At 41.1% G+C, this 25034-nt stretch overlaps 1 protein-coding gene and 1 long non-coding RNA gene across 2 annotated transcripts in view; both read left to right on the forward strand.

Moving 5' to 3' along the window:
- Positions 1–7335: 7335 nt before the first annotated feature.
- On the forward strand, positions 7336–15621 carry LOC120232907. Its single transcript, XR_005528682.1, has 3 exons — positions 7336–7414; positions 9459–9525; positions 15592–15621. It is a non-coding gene; the product is annotated as an uncharacterized LOC120232907 (long non-coding RNA).
- Positions 15622–22321: 6700 nt separating this feature from the next.
- Positions 22322–25034, forward strand: part of TCTN1 (tectonic family member 1) — a 28228-nt gene continuing 25515 nt past the window's right edge. Inside the window, exon 1 of the mRNA XM_039228905.1 lies at positions 22322–22606. Within this exon, the coding sequence (XP_039084836.1) occupies positions 22387–22606 (220 nt within the window). The 5' untranslated portion in view covers positions 22322–22386. The remainder of the gene's footprint in view (positions 22607–25034) is intronic.

A 25034-nucleotide genomic window follows, 5' to 3' on the forward strand; every position in this document is an offset into this window, starting at 1 on the left:
TGTCATGTAATTCTACCCCAAGGACAAACTTTTTAAAATAGCACATCAACCCCTATTCCTGGCCTTGTCAAACTCCTTCAGACTGTCCTACCTTTCATTTTCAGGGCATATATTATCTAATTTCCGTGTCGCTCAAAAGAACCGGTTGGATGAGAAGGGCAGGAACATAAGATGTGACTCTGAAGCTGGTAACCTCTGCTTTGATGGGGCTGCTGTGTTCAGTTAAATGATATAGGTGCCTTGAATTTCCTGCAAATGAGTTGCTCATTGGAGCCCAGTGTGAACAGAACCCTTTCTCAAAACTCCTTTGCAGTTTTTAGAAAGGAGAGGAGACCGGACCTCAGGTTCCCTTGAATCATTTATTCCAGAGACAGTTTCACCATCATGGGGAAGCCAGAAGAAGATACTTTAAGTTTTTTTGGGATGTTTATTTATTTTTGAGAGAGAGAGCTAGACAGACTGCAAGTGGGGGAGGGGCAGAAAGTGAGGGAGACACAGACTCTGAAACCGGTTCCAGGCTCTGAGCTGTCAGCATAGAGCTTGGTGCAGGGCTCTAACTCACAGACCCCAAGATTGTGACCTGAGCCAAAGTTGGATGCTTGACCTACTAAGCCACCCAGGCGTCCCCAGAAGAGGGTACTTTAAAAAAAACACCTTCCCCTGCCCTCCCCCAGAAGTATTATTCACTTTTGACATTTTGATAGATTTAAAAAGCCCTAAGAGTTTTCTTCCTTAACAGAGTTACATTCCTAGCACTTCAAAGATTCCTGGGAGGTCAGTTGTCACTCTCAAAGGCGAACAAGTGGTGAAAATACCATCTGTGTTCCCCGGGCACCTACTATGGCATTAGGAAAGAGCTTTGCACTGGAGTCACCCTCAGCTGCTAAAAAAAGAAAAAAAAATTATTTAATACGATTTTCTGCTAGAGTTGTACACTGATCCCTCCTAATTTATTTTTGCTAACCTATTCAAAAAGGAGCATTAATTAGTTTGTGGCAATGTTTGTCAACTTTGCTACTATTGACATTTGAGGCCAGATAATTTTTTGTTGTATGGGGCGGGGAGGGGCTACCCTGTGCATTGGAAGGGGCTTAGCAGCAACCCTGTCCTCTATCTACTAGATGTCAGTAGCACACCTCACCTCCTAGTTAGGGCAACCAAAAATATCTCCAAGTATTTCTAAATGTCTCCTGGGGAACAAAGCTGTCCCCAGTTTAGAACCACTGGGTTATACCAATACCATGCAAGTTAGCAAATATTTGATGAGCACTTGTTACGTTTGAAGCTGTGGGAAAGGGATTTTAAAAAGTTGGTGCCTTTACGGCAATCACAGTGGAGTAGGAGGGTTAAAGTTAAGTCAATATGTAGCAAAAATAGTCATCGGCTGAAATAAAAAAAAGGAGCATGGGGAGGAGAAATGGGACCCTTTGTGGGGGGGATGGGTAGAACACTCAGGGCACTTCATGAAGAGGTGACATTTGTGAGAGGCGTGAATGCACAGAAAAAGGTCAGAGGAGGGCAGGAAATGAACAAAAGGGACACCTGGGTGGCTCAGCCGGTTAAGCGGTTAAGCCTCGGATCTTCTGGATCACGATCTCTGGGTTCACGGGTTGGAGCCCCGCCTTGGGCTCTGTGCTGACAGCTCGGGGCCTGGAACCTGCTTAGGACTCTATGTTTCCCTCTGCCCCTCCCCACCCCCAACACTCTGTCTCTCTCTCAAAAAGAAACATTAAAGAAGAAGAAAAAAAAAAGAAATGAAACAAAAGCAGAGTATGGAGAAGGACAAGCAGTCCAGTGCGGCTCCACCTTAGGGTTTGAGTGAAGAAAAATGAGAAATGGAGCTAGGAAAGTAGTTTAGGAACCATTTGGCCATTAAAGGAGTGAACCGCTGATACATACCTCAACATGGATGACCTTGAAAACATGATGAAACCAGTCCCCAAATACCACATGTTGTATGATTCTATTTATATGAAATGTCCAGAATAGGCAAACCCACAGAGACAGAAAGCAGATTAATGGTTGCCATAGGCCAGGGTGTGCGGGGAATGGGAAGTGACTATTAATGGGTGTGAGGTTTCTTTTTGTGGTAACGAAAATATTATGGAATTAAATAGTGGTAATGGTTGTACAATCTTATACTAAAAAGCATTGAACTGTAGAGTTAAAATTTTTTAATGTTTATTTATTTTTAAGAAAGAGAGAGGGACAGAGTGTGAACAGGGGAGGGGCAGAGAGAGAAGGAGACACAGAATCGGAAGCAGGCTCCAGGCTCTGAGCTCTCAGCACAGAGCCCAATGTGGGACTTAAGCTCACAAACTGTGAGATCATGATCTGAGCCAACGTCAGAGGCTTAACTGACTGAGCCACCCAGGTGCCCATGAACTGTATACTTTAAAGGGTGAATGTTATAGTATGTGAGTTACATCTCAATTTAAAAAATAGTTTAGGACCTGGGGCACCTAGGTGGCTCTGTTGGTTAGGCATCTGACTCTTGGTTTCAGCTCAGGTCATGGTCTCATAGTTCATGATTCTGAGCCCCCACATAGGAACACTGTCAGTGCAGAGTCTGCTTAGGATTCTCTTCTTCTCTCTCTCTCTGTCCCTCCCATGCTCTCTCTCTCAAAATAAACAAATAAATTTCAAAAAGTTTAATAAAAAATAGATTAGGACCTGCTACAGAGGGCCTTATTATGCTGAGGATCCCTAATGCTGGAGACACTAAGGGGTCACCGAATGCTTTTAATATGCCAGTAGTAATAATACAGTAATAAATAGTAATAGAATTATAATAAATAAAAAACAATCATGATGAAAAGAATAATAGAGTGAGAACAATAGACACCATAGATGGAACACTTGCTATGTGCTTTACCCATAGCATCTGCTCTGACAACCTGACCATGGGATGACCTTCATAGCAGTTTCCTTCACAGCAGGGAGGACTTATTTATTTTGTTTATTGTTTGGCTCCCCCCTGACTAGACTGTAAGTTCCAGAAAAGTAGGGGATTTTATCTGTTTTTTTTTTCACTACTCTACCTCGAGTGTCCAGAGCAGTATCTGGCACGTATATAGCTGCTAAATAAATCTAATAAGCGAATGCTGTTGAATAAAAGAACTTTAGAGATCACATGAAACAAGCAACTTATTTTACAGTTGAAGAAAGGAAGCAAGTAGCATGTTCATCCCATATGAAGTTAATGGGCAGAGCTGGACTGAACTGGAGAGGTGTCTGGAAGACTCTTGGAGCCTGCCCTTTGAAGCCCTTTTGAAGAAACTAGCCACAGGCTGTTCTTTTCCTTGAACTTACCTTGCTTTGCATTATGCGTGATGGTCATGTTTTTCCCACCTAGAATCTATTCTCTGATAATAGCATTTAGATTTTCCTTGGTGGTGTACTCCAACACCCCCCTGGTTCGTACAGACCGGGTAGAACTGGACCAGAGGTGGACACATGGCCCAGGCCTCACCAATCAGAGCATTACATTCTCTTGGTCACAGTGATTAGTCCAGAGTGAAGGCAACATAACCCAAGGTGGGTCAATGAGATTCCACTATGGAATTTTGCTGAAAGTATTAACAAGGAGACATTCTTACCAGGGTTTGTAAGGTGGTGAGAATGTAAGCGTGGAGCTGCGGATACCCATTTTTGCCACTACCTAGGAAGGGTTAGCCTGAGAATAAAGGCAATACAAAGAGAAGCAGAGCCTACAGATGGTAAGAAACGGAGGCCTGGGGACTTTGAGCAAACCCTGGAATCCAGCTTTACCTGAAAAAGGAACTCGTGTTAATTCCCTGGTTTGCTTAAGTCACAGTGAATCCTGACAAACATATCATGTGATCCAGGTACCATGGTTATATTTATTGAACTGAAAATAGGTCCCCAAACCAAAGACAATTGTGAGAAGGGAACTTATCCTGTGCTTATTTACATGGAGGAGGAGGAGCTCCTATTTCTCATTAGAAAAACTAGTGAAGGAAAACTCCTGAGCTCCTTCCATGGGACGAGGAGTGATTGGTCTGACCGGTGCCTTTGGGAGAAGATGGACACTGAGCATGTTGCCCAGTCCCTTTCCCTTTTTCTTTTCTTGCTGTGACCTGACTGTAGTACTCACATTTCCTCATCCACCTTTGGGAGCCTGTCCCTGAGGAGGAGGCTTGCAGTAATCCAGCATGCGATCAGGTCAATCAATGTAATCCGGAGGGGGAACTGAGTGCACAATGAAGCCATGTTCTCCAATCAGCCTTATAAAGCTGATGCTTTTGAGCCCAGGCAGCCTGATTCATGCGTCTACTTTTTAGTGGGTTTAGAATTTGGAAAGGCTGAGAAGGGTATAATTAGCTATCACCCCGTAAACCCCCAGCATGTTAATTTTCTTTTTGGAAAACTTTGAGAGGCGGGCATGAGGACTGACACTTGGGGGGCTAAAATAGCACACGGAGATCAGGTTTCCGGTGCAGTTGGAGCCCTGGGCTCAAAGGTAATTGTGGGTCAAGTGGGTTTTTGACCTGGGCAGTTTGTGACAGCTACAGTTGTTTGGCACGATTTTAAATGGCAGGGCCCTGAGTACAAGGGCCTCTGGGGAAGGCCTTGACCTAACCCATGTGAGCACAGCTTTGACCTCAGCAGGTGGCAGGGACAGGGATTAGGCCATTGGAAAAAAATCTTTTTGTCCCAGGAAAGGCTTACCTTAAAGAGGGCAGAACTTTAGTCTCCAAACATTTAGGCTCTGGTGGTCGGAAGGTTTTTGCTTCTTGTAGTATGTCTTTCAACAAAGCCTTAGGCTAAACTTTAAAACAGTAGAGGCAGCTATATTATACAGGGTCGGCAGAACTCTTGTTTGTGAGATTGTAGCCCCCTGGCAGCACAAATGCAGGGTGTAGGTGGACGCCACAAAGTTAATAGCCCCAAATCTGTTCTTCTGTAGGTTGTTCTGAGCTTCATTCAGGGCCATGAGCAAGACCCACGAAGGGGCTAATTTCTTAACATTTGGTTTGTCACACGCTGGTAAGGCTCTTTTCACTATTGAGATCCCAGAATAGCGTTGATTTGTTCATTACATAAACCTTGATCATGGCTTTGTATTTAAGGAGCTCAGACTCCACCTTTACCCATAGAACAGGAGTCTATTTTATTAATGAAAACAAAGGAAAAGAACGAGGCCCTTATTAAACAGGAGATAATGTTTCTTCATGGGTTGAGGTAGAGAAACCTAATGAAAACCTAACAGCTAAAAAGGCAGTTAATGAAGCTTATGCCCAGAAGATTTTGTCTCTGGGAAACAGGTTTGCTGAGGAAATCAGGGAGGGATGAAGTTGTTTTTAAAAATATGCTTCTGTCATACTACTAGACAGAGCCAGTGGAAGAGTGACAGGCAAATAAAGGACTGGCTTACTAAACTGGATGGAAGAAGGCAAGGATTTTTTAAAGCTAGAACCTGTGATCTTAGTCGACAGAACAGACAGATATGAAAGGGGACTGAGTTTTTGAAGGCTTGGCTAGGCAGATAATTAAGAGGGAGAAGAGACTCATGCATATATGGGAACTTGAGAGAAAACTGAGGTAATATTAAAGATTAATCAGAAAAAATGGTTATTACTATTTTTAAAGATTTTATTTTAAAACAGTCTCTACACCCAACGTGGGACTTGAAACCACAACCCCAAGATCAAGAATTGTACACTCCACCAACTGAGTCAGCCAGGTGCCCCAGAGGGAAAAAAATTATTTTTAAATGGTGTGAGAACATTGGTTATCCCTCTGGAAAAAAAAAATGAAACAAAACTAAACTGGAGCCTTAACTTATACCATATACAAGAGTAAATTTCAGGGATCAAAAGCAAATAGGGATGCCTGGGTGGCTCAGTCGGTTGAGGGCCGACTTCGGCTCAGGTCATGATCTCACAGTTTGTGGGTTTGAGCCCTGTGTTGGGCTCTGTTAGCTGTGCTGACAGCTTGGAGCCTGGAGCCCACTTTGGACTCTGTGTCTCCCTCTCTTTCTGCCTCTCCCCTGCTCATGCTCTGCTGTCTCAAAAATAAATAAACATTTTTTAAAACTTTAAAAAAAGGAAATCTTCAAAGCTTTTTAGAAGAAAATATAGAATATTGAGATAGAATATGATGACTTCAATAATACATAAAAATACACACATTGTTAAGAAAAATTTTGATGAGCAGCACCTACATGGCTCAGTCGGTTAAGCATCTGACTCTTGGTTTCATTTCATGTCATCATCTCACGGTCATGAGTTAGAGCCCCACATCAGGCTATGCTCTGGCAGTGCAGAGCTTGCTTGGGATTCTCTCTCCCTCTCTCTCTGTCCCTTCCCTGCCTGTTCTCTCTCTCTCTCTCTTAAAATAAATAAAAATAACATTTTTAAAAATTAAAAAGTTTTTTGATCAATTTGGTTATGTTAAAAGTTCAAATTTCCTCAAAATGGATCGAAGGTCTGTACATGAGAGCTAAAACTATAAAACTCTTAGAAGAAAATATAGAGGAAAAGCTTCATGACATTTGATTTGGCGGTGATTTCTTGGCTATCACTCCAAAAGCACAGGCAACAAAAGAAAAAATAGATAAATTAGACTAAATCAAAATTTAAAACTTCTATTCATCAAAGATCATAATCAACAAAGTGAAAAGGCATGCATGAAATGGGAGAGAATATATGCAAATGATATATCTGTCAAGGAGTTAATATCCAGAATATATAAGGGAACTCTCACAACTCAACAACAGAAAGGGGAAAAAAAATTTAAAAACTGGGCAAAGGGCTTCAACAGACATTTCTCCAAAGAAGATATATAAAATGGTCAATAAGCACAGGCAAAAATGCTCAGCATCACTAATCATTAAGGAAATGAAGATCAAAAACACAGAGATAGTCCCTCACACCCATTAGGATGTGGTTACTATAAGATAATAATTGTTTTCTTCTTCTTCTTCTTCTTCTTCTTCTTCTTCTTCTTCTAAATGTTTTGTTTGTTTTTGAGAGAGAGAGAGAGAGAGACAGCTTGAGCAGGGGAGGGTCAGAGAGAGGGAGACACAAAATCTGAAACAGGCTCCAGGCTCTCAGCTGTCAGCACAGAGACCAACGTGGGGCTCGAACCCACAAACCGTGAGATCAAGACCTGAGCCGAAGTCGGACATTTGGACGCTTAACCGACTGAGCCACCCAGGCGCCTCTGCTGCTGCTGCTGCTGCTGCTGCTTCTTCTTCTTCTTCTTCTTCTTCTTCTTCTTCTTCTTCTTCTAATAAACCAAAAGGTAACAAATGTTACCAGGGATGTGGAGAATTTGGAACACTTATGCATTGTTGGTGGCAATGTAAAATGGTGCTGCTGTGGAAATCAGTATGATAGTTCTTCAAAAATTAAACATGGAACTACCATATGATCCAGCAATTCCACTTGTGAGTATGTACCAAAAGAATTGAAAGCTGAGACCTGAAAAGTTGACATCGACGTTCACAGCTGTATTATTCACAATAGCCAAAAAATGGGGCCAACCCAAGTATTCATCAATGGATGGTTAGATAAACAAAATGTGGTCTATCCATGCAATGAAATATTAGTCAGCCTTAGAAATGAAGGGAATTCTGATGCAGGCTTGAACATGGATGAAATTTGAAGATGTTATGTTACGTGAAATAAGCCAGACACAAAAAGACAAATACTGTATGATTCCACTTATATGAGATACTTAGAGTAGTCAAATTTATAGAGGCAGATAGTAGAATGGTGGTTGCTGTGGACTGGAGGATGGAGGGAATGGGGAGTTATTTTTTCATGTATATGGAGTCTCAATTTTGCAAGATGAAAAGAGTTCTGAAGATGGACAGTGGTGATGATTGCAGAACAATGTGAATGTACTTAATGTCCCCGAACCCTACACTTAATTTCATGTTATGCATATTTTATGTTAACACAAATTAACATGAATTTTATGTTATACATATTTTACCCATTAACATGAATTTCATGTCATGCGTATTTTACCAAAGGTAGCATTTTTTAAAGCTTCCACACAACAAAAGACATCATTAAAAATATTCCTCTTAAGTTTTTTATTTATTTAAGTAATCTCTACACCCAACATGGGGCTTGAACTCACAACCCCAAGATCAAGAGTTACATGTTCTCCTGACTGAGCCAGCCAACCACCCCCAAAATATTTTTAAATAAAAAGATAAGAAACAGACTGAGAGATGATATTTGTAATGTGAAAGTCAAAAAGGATTAGTATCTAGAGTATATAAAGAACTTCTTTACATTAATAAAGAAAAAGAGCTCAATAAAAAAGTAGAAAAATATGAAAAATGCCCAACGGGCTGTTAAATTAATTAAACAAAGCCATTAGAGTGAGGTGGCTTAGTGCCGGAGCAGCCTAGGTAAGTGAACCAAAAGCTAAGTCTGTAAATGCCTCAAGGTTAAGAAATTGAAACCTAGGCACAACCTGTCACAAAGAGTCAACCTGGCTCTTTCACATAAGGCAATCACTTAAGGTATAGCCAATCAAGTAATCGCTTTGCTTCCTGGTCTTCTCTAGAAGTCTTGCTCCTAGCTCCTGTTGATGGAGCTCTTCTAACCCACTTGTGGTTTGGTGCTACCTCATAAAATGGATTTGCACTCAAGTAAACTCCTAAAATTTTTAATATGACTCAGTTTATCTTTTAATGAGGGAAGGGCATTTCTGAAGAGAAAAGCCAATTGTCCAATAGACATATGAAGAGATAGACAATCTCGTGATCAGTCAGGTAAATGACTACAGTAGGGAGGCTACATTAGGGTGAGCAGAGCAGAGAAGACCACTCTGAAAGGTGTCATTTGATCTGAAACCTAAGTGAAAATTTGTGGAAAAACAGCCAACCATTCATAACTCTGGAAGAAGGACTTTCCAGGCAGGGGGAACAGCAAGTGCAAATGTCCTGGGCTGGGAATACATTTGGCGATGTCTTAGCTTTGGCCGCCATAACAAAATACTATAAACTGGGTGCCTTAAACAACAGGCATTTATTTTCTCACAGTTCTGAAAGTCTGAGATCAGCGTGCCAATGTGGTTGGGTTTTAGTGAGGCCTCTCTTTCTGGCTTGTCTATTACCTCACCCATAATTCCCATCCTTATGAACTCATTTAACTTTAATTATATCCTAAAAGCCCTGTTTCCAATAACAGTCACATTGGGGATTAGGGCTTTAACATATGAATTTTGAGGGACGTCAACATTTAGTTCATAACACCTTGTTGAAGAGTTTGCTTTAAAAGAGTAGATTTGAGGGCTGACTGGGTAGCTAAGTTGGGTTATGATCTCACGCACTGGGGTCTGTGCTGACAGCTCAGAACCTGGAGCCTGCTTCAGATTCTGTCTCTCTCTCTCTCTCTCTCTGCCCCTCCCCTGCTTGCTCTCTGTCTCTCTCTCATATAAATAAAATACATTTTTTTTTTTTTTAAATGTAGGCTTGTGGTAGCCAGGATTTCGGGACTAAAATGTGGAAGTGAAATCCTAGAGATCAATGGAGGCTGGGTAAGATAGAATGAATCCTCCCATAGTCCATTTTTTTGAAATATAAATAATTGTTCTGTATTCATGCCAAGGGGAATCAGGGGGAAATGATACGGTCTTTTAAAAATGTTCCTTGCCAAAGGCACAAAAACTCTGTCCCTACCATAGGGGGTTTCTCTCCTCTGTGTTTGACAACAGATGAGGATGAAGTTCCTAAACTATTTCTTTGATACCCTCCATGATAATGATAACACAGGGCTCTAAGCTCATGGGTTTTATTAATTGCTAGGGAACAATAAGAGTAGAAGAAATAACAATGTTATTTGTCAAAATAACAACAATTGTCAAAAGTTACAACACGACTCATTCAAATACAGGATAAACATGTCAAAATTTTATTCAACTTGTTAAAGAGGAAACAGTAAGATCGTAAAGCTGATTCAGAGAGCATTTTGAGAAGTATGAAACTAAGATACAAAACTGGTTAATCTCCACAGGGTAATAAAAACTATAAATTTCAGAGTTCATTTTTTTTTGGTACTAGTTAGAAATTATTTGAAACTTTACCAGACAAAAACCTAAGTCTTTAACCAATAATAAATAGCTAGGCAAAAAAAGTTACATTCTTTGGCTTTCATATATGACCAGAGAGCCAAATCTGGCCCTTCTGCTTACATTTGTAATAAAGTTTTATTGAAACACAGCCATGGCCATTTGTTTACATACTGTCTAAGGCTGCCTTTGCTGTACAGTAAGGAAGAATGCTAAGACAACAGAGTTGAATAGTTGAGCATATAACCTGAAAGCCTAAAATATTTACTACCTAGACTTTTATAAGAAAAGTTTCCAGACCCCTGTTAGAGAATCCATCCTCAGGTGGGCTTGTTAAACAGTGTCTCAGGTAACATGGAAAGAACTATGCTGCCCTCTTTTGGTCTTAATTCCAAATTCTGGGTAATGTTTTCTTCAAAAGATGTCTGGCTTAAAAATTTGGGGGACACTTTGAGAGTTGTTACTTCTGGCCTGTAATTCCTAAATCCTCCTGTCCAGCTACTTCAACACTGCAGCACCCCTTTCTGCACTGGTGACTATCTCAGTGCCCCTTAGTCTCCCAACCCTTTCCTTGGAAGGTGGGACTTAGGAACATCTTTAAGTGCAAGAAGGCCCGAAAAATTATTGCTGTTAAGTATTGTCCTTTACAGCATTATTTTTGCTCTGGAGGACAGTCTGTTTCTTAGTAGAACTCCAGTTAGGGCTTGCACATACAAGCACATTCATATGGAAGGTTTTCTTGGAAGAGGGATGTGGGGGGAGGGAGGGTCGTCTCAGCTTCTTTGAATTAAGTTCCAGACCTGTCGCAAACCATTAAGTTCTGAGAAGTCAGTGGTGGTATGTACTTGACCACTATTGTTTCCCTTGTTGCTGGCAAACAGTAGGTACTCGGTAAATACTGAGTAAATGATCCAACCAATGAAAGAATAAAGTTAGAGGGCTTATTTCCTCCTTCAGGTCAGGGCTAGCGGAGGAACGAAGTTTTGGTGACAAAGGTTGCCACCTGCAGGGAAAAAGTGAATCTGCAAGATTCAAAGTCGCTAAAGAAAGCCCTGAGGTAAATACAGTCAACTTCGAGACAAGATTTACCAGAGAATTAATTGTTTTTCTTCAGCTTTTGGCAGAATTAATTAACATCAGTTTGTCTTTCCTTTTTTTTTCTTTTAAAGTAAGCTCTATGTGGAACGTGGGATTCAAACTCATGAGACCGAGATCAAGAGTCACATGGTCTGTTGACTGAGCCAGCTAGACACCCCACTTTGTCCTTTCCAGTTAAGGAAACCTGTACCCTTTCTTTATTTTTTAAAATAGTTTATTGTCAAGTTCGCCTCCATGCAACACCCAGTGCTCATCCCCACAAGTGCCCCCCTCCCGGCCAATCACCCCCTCCTCCCCTCCCCCCCATCAGTCCTCAGTTTGTTCTCAGCATTCATGAGTCTCTCATGGTTTGCCTCCCTTCCTCTCACCCACTATTTTCCCCCCCTTCTTCTCCCCCGTGATCCTCCGTTAAGTTCCTCCTAATCCTCCTATACGTGCAAACATATGGTAGCTGTCCTTCTCTGCCTGACTTATTTTGCTCAGCATAACACCCTCAAGGTCCATCCATGTTGCTACACATGGCCAGATTTCATTCTTTCTCATTGCCATGTAGTATTCCATGGTATAGATAAACCACATCTTCTTGATCCATTTGTCAGTTGATGAACACTTAGGTGCCTGTACCCTTTCTTTAATAACATTTGAAAACTTTTGGAGTGCTTAATAAACATCCAATACCATGCCGCACACACCATTTTGCGACTCGTACCACTATTATCCCTATTTTATAAATGAGGAGTCTGAGCATAGACAGCATGCCCAAGACTACACAGCTAGAAAGCAGCAGATCTAGGGATCTGAGCCCAAATGCCATGGGGCCATAACATGTGCTGTTCATCATTTTTCTATGCTACCTCTGTACACCTGATGTGGAAAATCAGGTGTTTTACATGAAACATACAGAAATACAGTGGACAGAACCTGGGCACTTATCTCTGTGCTTGCCTGAAACACTACTAGCACAATAAAAGAAGAATCAAAGAGATCCAGACTCAGAACGGGAGAGATGAGGACTGCTCATGAGAGATGTCAAATCCTTTTTGGAGGCTAGAGAGTGGAGGGATGATTTGGCTGGGTGGAGAAACCCTAGGTTTTGCTGAAGGAGATGCCTATCAGGAGCAAGCCAGTTGCAGCTGTTGAACTCCAGAAGGGCTCAGGGATTGAGGGTCCCAGGTACCTGGGGTGAGAGGTAGGAGCGAAAGCAGATCATTAATTGCACCAGTAACATACACTAGGATTCGAATAACATAACCTCAGATTCCCCTCCTGTGATTCCTTGCACTGATCCTTGCAGAAGTTTAGGTGTTTATTCTTTGGAGAACATCAAACAGAGCAGCTCTAAGTTCAGAGATAGCATTCAGAGCAAAGAGAGGAGGCAAATGTTAAAAACAGAGGGATTAAAGGCACACATGCTGCTAAAAAGAAATCTGGTTTTTTAAAAATTAAAATAAATAAATAAATAAGCAGCAAGCCTAATGTCGGGCCCCAACTCATGAACAGTGAGATCATGAACTGAGCCTAAGTCAGGTGCTTAACCAACTGAGCCACCCAGGTGTCCTTTCTCCTGTTTTTTTTCAGTAACCATGTATTTACTGAAATATCAGCATTGTTATTCTGAGATTTATCCCTGTGCTAAATGTGTTTTTTGGGGGGGGGATAAATCAAATAATGAGTTATGTTGGAGTTATTGAGAACCAACCTTTATGGTGTGGGAGAAAAGAAATACACATGCAAGCTCAATGTGTTTAAGTAAAACCCCTCTAGTCTTGATTTTATTTGTTTTTACTTTTGGGGTATTTTGATTTTACTTTTTGGTTTTTTAAAGATTCTATTTTTAAGTAATCTCTACACTCAATGTGGAGCTCAGACCTACAACCCCGAGATCAAAATCACACACTTCACAGGCGGAGCCAGCCAGGTGCCCCTAGTCTTGATTTTAATTAGAAACATCGGTATGATGGATTTTATCAGAAAAGTTAAGTACCCAGTTAATAAGAGGTGGAACTAGATTAACCCAGACTGGTCTTGCTCCGAAATTTGTGAGAGTTTGCCTCCTTGGTGCGTCAGGACAGGAGGGCCTCCTGGAGGAGGTGAGATTTGAGGGATAAGTCAGAGCAACAAATGGACATTTTTTCTCATGATCTCTGGAAGATCTGCTTACCATGACCCAGTAATGGTGGCTGATCTGAAAAGATTTTTTTCTGAAATGTCCAAACAGACATTTTGACAAAGGGCCAGCCTGTAAATCATGGTGATCAGTGACCATCAGAAGTTACCCAGGTAGCCAACTGGTCTCCCTCTGTACCATCCCTTTAAATGATTTTTATAAGAGTGACATATATTTTTAACAATTCTTGGAAGTAGGCACTTCCTATAGTACAAGCTTACAGTATTTGTTGAGTCTAATATTTTTTAGACTTGAAAATGTTAATAACCTTTAAAATTTGCTTTCGAGCTTAGTTTAAGCAGTAGGTATTAGGCAATGGTGGCAAGAAGGAAGGATATTTGCCCTATTTTCCAATTTCTCCCCCTAATGGAATATAAGAATATGATTAAGATAGGGAACATAGGCTTTAATATTTTGTTTTATCATTGTGTTTATTTAATTTAAAGATTAATTTTATTTTATTATTTTTTTAAAGTAAGCTCAATGCCCAATGTGGGGCTTGAACTCATGACCCTGAGATCAGGAGTCACATACTCCACCTACGGAGCCAACCAGGCACCTTAAAAAAAATCAGTTTGATTTTAACTGAGAAGTAATGCATTCAAACAATAGATTGAAGAGGGACTCTCCTTCCTTCCTCCTCCCCCGAAACTGTTACAATTACCAGCTTCTTATATCTTGAAGAGAACATTTTAAAAGAAAATTTTTAGGCCTGTTCATGCTTCCTGTAGGGGCGACAGAAGTTAAAATATGACTGATACTATACCATACAATAAGCAGCTGCCTCTGAGGGAGAGCTTGTAGCTGGATTCCGATCGGAAGGACATTCATTCTTTGTTTTAAGGAATTCACAAATGATCTCAGTAAAAAAGAGATATCAATTGTCCAAACAGACCCAGATAAAATAAATCTTTTCTTATTTTTTCTCACCAGGCCATTCCCCCCTCCCCTAATACATGGACAATAATATAGAGATGGGGATTCTGGGATTTGGAATTAGCATTTATTCCATCCATATTTTTCATAACTATGGTCATAATAATTCTGAAGTTTCCACGCCCTTCCAATGTTTTCACTACATGCATCCTTGTCAGATCATGGGTCCTGATTTGGGGTATGAAAAACATGCTTCCACATTGTGAGGTTGATGCTTTTGACACAGGCTTACACAATCTTGTGTTTGCTCTTCTTTGGTCCCCACATTCTTTCCAACAAATTTGGCTTAACAAAAGTTACACTCTTTGAAACAAGCTATAGCAGAAATGATTGACCTCATGACAGGGCAAAATTAAGCAGGTTCAGGTCTCAAGAAGAATCCACTAACAGGCTTCCAGTAAGGGGTGAATAAAAGCAGAACTACCTGAACGTCCGTCCTGAGGGCAACGATGAAAACATGTTTACAGCTCAGACATAGAAACAGAAGTGGGGGAGGAGAGAGCAGTGCTTCTCAGTTGCACCAAGAGGCCAGCTCACTTCCAGTTTTTTGAGGCTCTTCGTCTGCAGAAAAATAAAGAATTCATTTCTTCATTTAATTTTTAAAAAGTGCTCCTGGTACCCCAAGATTGAAATGTAATGTAATTTGTGTCATCACAAAAAGACTGAATTTATTAAGTTCATTAAATTATTAAAGCCAACTAATAAAGCCACAGTGAGACAGCACCGCATACTTATTAGAATAGCTAAAAACAAAAATGAAAGCAAAACTGATGATATCAAGTTTTTACGAGTATGTGGATGGAGCAACTGGAAATCTCACACATTGTTGGTGGGATTGCAAAATGTACAGTTGCTTTGGAAAAAAGTAGACAGTTTCTTATAACATTAAACACACACCCACTATACAACACAGAAATCTTTCTCCTAGGTATATATTCCCAAGATAAATGAAAACAGATGATCACACAAAATCTGTATGTGAGTGTTTATAATGACTTAATTTGTAATTGCCCCAAACTGGAAAGACCCAAATACTTTCTTTTTTCTTTTAAATTTTTAAACATTTATTTATTTTTGAGAGTGACAGAGTGTGAGCGGGGGAGGGGCAGAGAGAGGCGGGGACACAGAATCCGAAGCAGGTTGGGGCGCCTGGGTGGCTTAGTCGGTTAAGCGTCCGACTTTCGCTTAGGTCATGGTCTCGCGGTTCGTGGGTTCGAGCCCCGCGTCGGGCTCTGTGCTGACTGCCAGCCCAGAGCCTGGAGCCTATTTCAGAGTCTGTATCTCCCTCTCTCTCTGACCCTCCCCTGCTCACGCTGTCTCTCTCTCTCTCCTAGAAATAAATAAAAATGTTTAAAAAAAAAATCCGAAGCAGGCTCCATCTAGGATCCAAGCCGTCAACACAGAGCCCGACACGGGGCTCGAACCCACAACCGTGAGATCATGACCTGAGCCAAAGTCGGACACTCAACCGACTGAGCCATCCAGGCGCCCCATAAAACCCAGATACTTTCAATTGGTGAATGAAGAAATTGTGGTATATCCATCATGGAATACTTGTCAGCAATAAAAAGGAGTGGGTTGAAATAAACCTTTGCATATATGGTCAAATGATTTTCAACAAGGGTGCCAAGACTACACAATGATATTATAATTTAGAGTTATATGGTAACAGGTATAGCTACACTTGTGGTGAATATAGCATAATATATAAACCTGTCCAGTCACTATGTTGTGCACCTGAAACTAATGTCACATTGTGTGTCAACTACACTCAGATAATTTTTTAAAAAAAGAAATGGGGTACATATGTGCAATGCAGGTTTAAAAAGAAGGAATTCCTATCACAAGCTACAACCTGGATGAACCCCCAGGACATAATGTAAGTGCAATTAGCCAGTCACAAAAGGACAAATACTGTGTGGTTCCACTTATATGAAGTATCTGAAATAGAATCACAAAAACAGAAAAAAGAAAGGAAGGTGGTTACGAAGGGCCGTGGGGAGGGGAAAGGGAAGTAGTAGAGTTTCCATGTTGTAAGATGAAAAGTTCTAGAGAGCTATTGCATGACAATGTGAAAACACTCAACATTACTGAAATGTATACTTAAAAATTACTATGATGGCAAGTTTAATGTTACATGTTTTTACATTGTTGATACAAACAATATGGATAAATATCAGAGGCATTAGGCTAAATGAGAGAAGCCAGGCCCAAATGGCTGCATGCTGTGTAAGCCCATTGATGTGACATTCAGGAGAAGGGAAAACCTTAGGGACAGAAAATAGATCACTGTTATGAAGGGCTGGGCCAGAGGGAGGGGTTGACTATAAAGGGTCACGAGGGAACTTTTGAGGGTGATAAAATTGTTCTATATCTTAAAAAAATTTTTAATGATTATTTATTTATTTTAATTTTTTTAATGTTTTATTTATTTCTAGGACAGCGAGAGAGAGACAGCGTGAGCAGGGGAGGGTCAGAGAGAGAGGGAATCACAGAATCTGAAACAGGCTCCAGGCTCTGAGCTGGCAGTCAGCACAGAGCCCGACGCGAGGCTCGAACCCACGAACCGCGAGATCATGACCTAAGCGAAAATCGGACGCTTAACCGACTAAGCCACCCAGGCGCCCCAATGTTTATTTATTTTTGAGAGGGAGAGAGAGAGAGAGAGAGAGAGAGAGAGATCAGGGTAGGGGCAGAGAGAGAGGGAGACACAGAATCTGAAGCAGGTTTCAGACTCAGATGTCAGCACTGCTTAACCACTGAGCCACCCAGTTGCCCCAAAATGTTCTGTATCTTTATTGTAATTGTTCTATATGTTGATTGTAATTGTGGTCACATGATTGTATGTGTTTCTTAAAATTTATAAAACTATGCCCAAAAAAAACCCCTGTACATTGCTGCATGAGAAAAACCTGTACATCAAAAATTGTATACAAAGAAATTTATACTGTATATAAATTATCCCTCTTAAAAATGACTAAAAAGAAATATGAGTAAATATGGCAAAATGTCACACCTGATCATGGTACACACCACGATGAATGTGGTATTCTTTTTTGTAAATTTCATTGTGATTGAAGTGTTTCAATTCATAAATAATAAAACTAAAAATGATTCTTAAAAAGCTAACTGGTTTATTCTAACTGCAGTATGGTCCATTAGTAGGATACAGGTTTAAAAGTGTCTAGTAGGGCTGCCTGGGTGGCTCAGTTGGTGAAGCGTCCGACTTTGGCTGAGGTCATGATCTCACAATTTGGGGGTTGGAGCCCTGCATCGAGCTCTGTGCTGGCAGCTCAGAGCCAGGAGCTTGCTTTGGATTCAGTGTCTCCTTCCTCTCTGCCCCTCCCGCTGCTCATGCTTTCTCTCTCTCTCAAAGATAAATTTTTTTTAGAAAAGTGTCTAGTAAACAAGAAATTCTTATTTCATTCCTGTAAGTGTATGTCTGTGACCATATTTATTATGTCATTTTTAGGAAAGGTCAAACTTGTAAATCTGAGACCTTTTAAGAATGTGAAGTCTGCTCTAATTCTTCTCCTGTCCTTATAATGTTTCAGAACAAGAATAGCACCTGGTGGTTGACTGGGCACGTGAGGAATGAGAGGAAGAGAGAAGTTGAGGATTATTTTTCCCCCAGGTGTTGATTTAGAAAGCAACTACTGGTCTGTTCACTTCAGTCAAAATGGGAGTCAGTCCTTTGTCCTCACACAGCCTTGATCTCCTTGTAGTGCTAAGCAATTCCTTTATAAAGCTAGATGGTTCTGCCTCCCTCTTTGTACCATATTTGACTAAACTGAATAAAGATAGGAAAAACCGGATACCTAATTTTAGACAGGTTAGAAACCAATTTACCCCAAACCATACCAAAGACCGAGAAAGAGTAGTTAACTCTGCCTTAAAAAGTCAGCCTTAGCTATTTCTCCACCGAGCCCCTCCTGTCTTTGTTTTCCAGTCTCCTCATATGAGGCAGCCTCCAAATGCAGAATTCCAGAAAGCTGAATTGTCTTGATTCCTCCCAATGTTGGCACAGACTATAAGGAATTCTCAATGCCAATAATCCTAGAGAAACAGATGGACATTTTTAATCACAGGCAATTATGCTCAACCCAAATGATGCAGTGTTGGAAAAAATATGGAAATTGATCTTAGCCTTCCTTGTGTCCTTCCATCCTAATGAAGGAAACTGCCAAGGGCTGGGGAGAAAGCAGGGAGAAAAGACCATCTGGGTTGAAAGATGAAAAAGCCTGGCAGAAATGGGTCACATGTGAAATGAAAAGTTTCAATGTTCCCAAGGTTTGCAAAATGGATCTGAGTTGACTGTGGCCCTCATTTCAACTTTGCAAGATGTCATAAAATTACCTTTGGGCAACCAACTGAGTGTTTGAAATTGGACAAAAAGGGGTGGGAAGATTATTTCCCAAATGATAAAAATGAAAATGTTGGAGCCAAAAGGCACCTCATCAAAATTTAATCCAGCAGTCTAAAATTTCAAAACAGAAAACAGGGCAAAGAGATTCACAAATATTAAGGAACAGAAAGGAAAGTAGTACAGGGCAGGAGGGTTTACTGGGTGGCTCATTCGGTTCAGCATCTGACTTTTGATTTTGGCTCAGGTCACTATCTAACGATTCATGAGTTCGAGCCCTTCATCAGGCTCTGCGATGACAGTGCAAAGCCTGCTTGAGAGTCTCTCTCTCTCTTAAAAAAATAATAAACAATAAAATATAAAAAGAAAAGTAGTACCTGGAAGCAAAGAGAAGGTTTCAAAAAACAACAGTAAGTCCTGGATTTAGAAGTTATGAAATTAAGGTTTGGAAAATACAGTTTTGTTTTTGTTCTTGTTTTTTAAAGGGAAGCATTACATCAGTTATTAAAAGTGATCCAGAATTTCAGTCAGATGTTAAAATAATCCTTTGTAGAAAAAAAAAAAATATCTGTAGTATACATTTGATCCAATTATATTTTTCTATACTTTTGCGGGTATGCCAGAGAAAGGTGCTACAAGTGTCACTTTGATGATTCAGTTTTGCTGTATAAATTTAACAAACTAGATATATGTACTGTTTTGGCATTTTTCTGAATTGGTAAATGTGTTTCTTGAGTAAATACCATGAGATTTTAAGTATTTTGACATTTACTTCTGAACTGTAAGGAGGTTAAGGGTCAATGATATAGGCAACATCCCTGGACTGGGGTATCTTTATAAATAAGCCAGCTTAACTCTACACATTCAATGCAATTCCCATCAAAATTGCACCAGCATACTTCTCAAAACTAGAACAAACTATCCAAAAATTTGTATGGAACCACAAAAGACCCCGAATAGCGAAAGTAATACTGAAAAATAAAACCAAAACGGGAGGTATCACCATCCCAGACTTCAGCCTCTACTACAAAGCTGTCATCCTCAAGACAGTATGGTATTGGCACAAAAACAGACCCATAGACCAATGGAACAGAATTGAGAACTCAGAAGTGGACCCAAAAGTATACAGCCAACTGATCTTTGACAAAGCAGGAAAGAATATCCAATGGAAAAAAGACAGCCTTTTTAACAGATGGTGTTGGGAGAACTGGACAGCAACATGCAGAAGAATGAAACTAGATCATTTTCTCACACCATGCACAAAAATCAACTCAAAATGGATAAAGGACCTGAACGTGAGACAGGAAACTATCAACACCCTAGAGGAGAAAGCAGGAAACAACCTCCTTGACCTCCACCGCAGCAACTTCTTACTTGACACATCCCCAAAAGCAAGGGAATCGAGAGCAAAAATAAACTGTTGGGACCTCATCAAGATTAAAAGCTTCTGCACAGCCAAGGAAACAACCCAGAAAATTAATAGGCAACCAACGGAATGGGAAAAGATAGTTGCAAATGACATATCAGATAAAGGGTTAATATCCAGAATCTATAAGGAACTCACCAAACTCCACGCCCGAAAAACAAACAACCCAGTGAAGAAATGGGCAGAAGACATGAACAGACACTTCTCCAAAGAGGACATCCAGATGGCCAACAGACACATGAAACGATGCTCAGCATCCCTCCTCATCAGGGAAATACAAATCAAAACCACACTGAGATACCACCTCACGCCAGTCAGAGTGGCTAAAATGAGCAAATCAGAGAACTCTAGATGCTGGCGAGGATGTGGAGAAACGGGCACCCTCCTACACTGTTGGTGGGAATGTAAACTGGTACAGCCCCTCTGGAAAACAGTGTGGAGGTTCCTCAGGAAACTAACAATAGAACTCCCTTATGACCCAGCAATAGCACTGCTAGGAATTTACCCAAGGGATACAGAAATGCTGAGGCATAGGAGCACATGTACCCCAATGTTCATAGCAGCACTCTCCACAATAGCTAAAACATGGAAAGAGCCTAAGTGTCCATCAACAGATGAATGGATCAAGAAGATGTGGTTTATCTATACCATGGAATACTACATGGCAATGAGAAACAATGAAATCTGGCCATGTGTAGCAACATGGATGGACCTTGAGGGTGTTATGCTGAGCGAAATAAGTCAGGCAGAGAAGGACAAATATCATATGTTTGCACGTATAGGAGGATTAGGAGGAACTTGACGGAGGAACAAGGGGGAGAAGAAGGGCGGAAATGGTGGGGGAAAGGGAGAGAGGCAAACCATGAGAGACTCTTGAATGCTGACAAAAACTGAGGACTGATGGATGTGGGGGGGAGGGGGGGATGGGCATGAAGGAGGGCACTTTGGGGATGAGCACTGAGTGTTATGTAGAAACTAATTTGACAATAAACTATTTGTAAAAAAAAAAATAAATAAAAATAAACATTATTTTCTAATAGTAAAAAAAAAAAAATAAATAAATAAATAAATAAATAAATAAGCCAGCTTACATTGTAGGGGCTTCCTTAAGTCTTGTGGTCTCCATCCCCTTTGGTAGAGTTACATACAGATTTGTTTTCTTTCTTTTCTTTTAAAACTTGTAAATCATTGTTTAATTTTCATCAATTTTTGTCTGTAAAAAAGTGTTCATTTGTCCCCTTATTACAACCGGGTGACTAGAAGTTATCTGGCAGTCCCCTTAGACTTGGCCATCTAATACAAAAAAGGCAAAGCAAGTGTCAACATCATATGGCACAGAGAAAATTCAAGGACAGTGATCTGTTCTCTGTGTTCCTTTAATATTTAGTAGTTATAGGGGTGGCTGGGTGGCTTAGTTGGTTAAGGAGCCAACTTCAGCTCAGGTCATGATCTCACAGCCCCATGGGTTCAAGTCCCTTGGGCTCTGTGCTAACAGCTCAGAGCCTGGAGCCTGCTTCTGATTCTGTGTCTCCCTCTCTCTTTGCCCCTCCTGTGCTCACACTCTGTCTCTCTCTCTTTCAAAATAATAAACATTACAAATTAAATATATATATGTACATATATATATATATTTAGTAGCTTTAGGAGATAGGTTCCCAAAGTTCCCTCCCATTACTGGTTGCGTCAGGACATTTGTTAAAAATATTGATTCCTGGGGGTGTCTGGGTGGCTCACTCTATTAAGCACTGGACTCTTGGTTTCACTTCAGGTCACCATCCATCCCAATATCGTGGAATTGAGCCCCACGTGGGGTTCCTCCCTGAGTGTGCAGTCTGCCTAAGGTTTTCTCTCTGCCCGTCCCTCTCCCCTACTCATGCTCTCTGTCTCTAAAATAAAACATAAAAAATAAAGTCTGGCAATATACCACAAAAATACCATAAAAAATCACGTAATTAAAAAAACATATATATTGATTCTTGGACCCTACTCTAGACTTACTGAGTCTGAATCCCAGGACAGTATTTGAAAACACGCATTTTTTAAACAAGTCTGGAAGTTGGTTTGCAAAGTACCGCGGACATTTACAATCCCTTCCCCCCTACTAGCTCCCACTAGCCTCACACCACGCCAGGTCCTCATCCCTCGCCCCGCCCCCGTCCCCGCCCCGCCCCGCCCCCGTCCCCGCCCCTCGTAGCCCGCCGTACCCAGGCACCGCCCACCGCCCCCGCGGTCTCGTGTGGCCTCGCGGGACCCTTCCCATAATGCCCCGCGCCAGGCCGCCGCGGTTGCCAGGCAACGCGCGTGGTCCCCGCTGCGGGTCGCGTGGGGTTCCGCGGGGCGATGGGTTCCCAAGGCCTTCGGCCGCTCCTTCTTGTGCTCCTGGATTGCTGGGCCTCCGTGAGTGCCCAGACCGCAGCCACTCTGCCTGTGACGACGGAGGGCTTCAACTCTACGGAGGCAGCCTGGACGACTCTCCGACCCGCCTTGTCTCCTAGGCCCCCCGGAACCCCCAAGGCCCCCGGGTCGTTCTCTGGCCCCAGGCCTACCCCGGTCACGGACGGTGGGTACCAAGTGGCAACTCCTGGGGGATCCAGAGTGATCCAACCTGGAGCGGTTAGCCCGGGTGAGGATGTGACAATGACAGTTAACATTTATGGAACACCTATATGTGTGCAGGTATTCCTGAGTATTTCATAGGCCTTGATTCTCTCAGCCGCCCTTAGGGGTAGACGTCAGTATCCCTCCCCTACACATGAGAAAATCGAAGCGCACAGAGCATAGTGGAACAATATAAAATCTTTGAAATTACTTGCAGGGGTCCTCGACAACATTAATGCTAAAGGTAATAATGAACGAATCATTACACCTTTGCAGCCGAAGGTGAAATTGTGTAAATCCAACGTTTCTGGGAAATTATGGAAGTTGAATGCATAAGATGCGTTGAACTTTTCCTTTATTAGAGATGCCAAGTGTCTAGCTTACTAAATGTGACTAGGCCCTTGTCCATTAACTCGAATTATGAAAACCCAGGATTCCTCCCATGTTGAGTTGGAGGTGGGAGGTGATGAGGTGAGGGGTTATGCCCACCTCTTAGGATTCATCATTAGGGATAATTAACATATTTCTCAGAAAGTAATCTAATGCTGGAGTTACACATTGGTGAATATTTTATAATGTGATATGACATGGATGAGTAAGGGGATGGCTGTAACCCTGAGATGCCCAGAATGCAAAATTTTGTGAATATGCATTTTTTTTGGGTGAGGGTTCTTAGTAAAAAAAACCAAACCAAAAACCAAAATCTTTAAGTCCTCTGACTGTAACCCCAGTAGGTATGCAGTACTTTTTTCCCCTTGTGAGAAAAAGATCTTGAGTAAGTCTCAGTAAGTAGCAAAGTCGTGATCGGCTGACACTGTGTACTCTAGGACTTCAGTTCCTGAAATATCATTTTTCCAGAGGGCCTCCTTTATGAGTAAGGAAAAGTACAGAGAAATACATTTTCTTTTTCAGTGTATGTAAATCAAACTTCTATATTGAAACTGTTGATTTGGTGAATTAGTAGGGGAGGTAAATAAATGATAAATGGGAACAGAATTCAATATCCAAAATTCTCTAAGGTTTGGACTGAGTTGTCTTTTATTCATCTAAGTATTTTCATCTGTTTATTGGTTTCTCCCCAAAATGGATCTATTTGTGAACCATCATTATTAGGGCATGTGTTCAGGGCAGTTTTTCCAGTATAGAGGGTGCATTTGCACTTCATCTTTTTAAATGATCCCTCTCTAGATCTGGGATTATAATGATAAGATCCCTCTCTAGATCTGTGACTATAATAAACGACAGCTGGCATTTATTAACTGCTTACTGTGTAGCAGGCTCTGCTAAGCTTTTCATCTTTAATGTATCTCATTTAATCCCCGATGGTGTAGGTTATCCCTATTTTCCAGGTGGGTGAATTACTTGCCCGATTTTAGGTCCCATCCCTGGTATGTGTTGGAGCAGGAGCTGACTGAGTGAAGAACTGGACACCATGTGCAGAAAGGGTTACAGGTGGAAGAGAATGATAACTTTAGTCTCGGTCTGAGCTCTGGTCATTAGTATTTTGCTCTGGAGCCAGGCATGTAGATGTTAAGAGGTATAGAAGAGCAGCTGAGTGCTACTTAGACCTTGGGAGTGCTCAGCAGATACTTGTTGGCTGATTAAGTACACTCACATCCTGGATAGAGACCTTTTTTTTTTTTCTTCTTCCCTAAGTGGAGTTATTAAACACTATTGCTTTGTCCTTACTAGTCTTATAGTTACTTTCAAGGGTTTTGAGTTTTGAAAAACAAGTCAAGACTGTAATTTTAACACATAAGACAGGGAACCTCAACACTATTTTTTTTTAACGCTAGTGTGCGCGAGTTGCCTTTTCATTTCACTAAGCACATTGGAGAGTCCTTGGCTAGAGGGAAGTATGTAAGCTTAAGGGGGAAACTTTTGTGTCTCAGATGAAGAAAGGATTGTGTATTTATTGGCAAAACCTTCCTCTTATTCTTACACTTCTTTCCAGAGTATGCTATTGTACCTTTTTTGAGCTATGTTTTTCTAAAGTTGATTTTTGTTGTGAAATAGTTCCCTCATGCAAATCGGAATGTTGACTCTCTACCAATATTTGCTTGAGATCCTTGTTTGTTTTGTGTGAGTTTTTTTTTTTTTTAAAGGAAACAAAACATTATAGGTAAGACTAAAGCGTGATCTTATTCTCCCCTTCCCAGGAATAATTACTACCATGAATTCAGTATGTATCATTCTTTTTTTTTTTTTTTTTAAATGTTTATTCATTTTTGAGAGAGTACAAGCAGAGGTGGAGCAGAGAGAGAGGCAGACACAGAATCGGAAGCAGGCTCCAGGCTATCAGCACAGAGCCTGATGTGGGGCTCGAACTCACAAACTGTGAGATCATGACCTGAGCTGAAGTCGGCCACTCAACCGACTGAGCCACCCAG

This window comes from Hyaena hyaena, unplaced genomic scaffold (genome assembly GCF_003009895.1).
Source record: "Hyaena hyaena isolate Hyena2069 unplaced genomic scaffold, ASM300989v1 scaffold_0, whole genome shotgun sequence".
Classification (NCBI taxonomy): domain Eukaryota; kingdom Metazoa; phylum Chordata; class Mammalia; order Carnivora; family Hyaenidae; genus Hyaena; species Hyaena hyaena.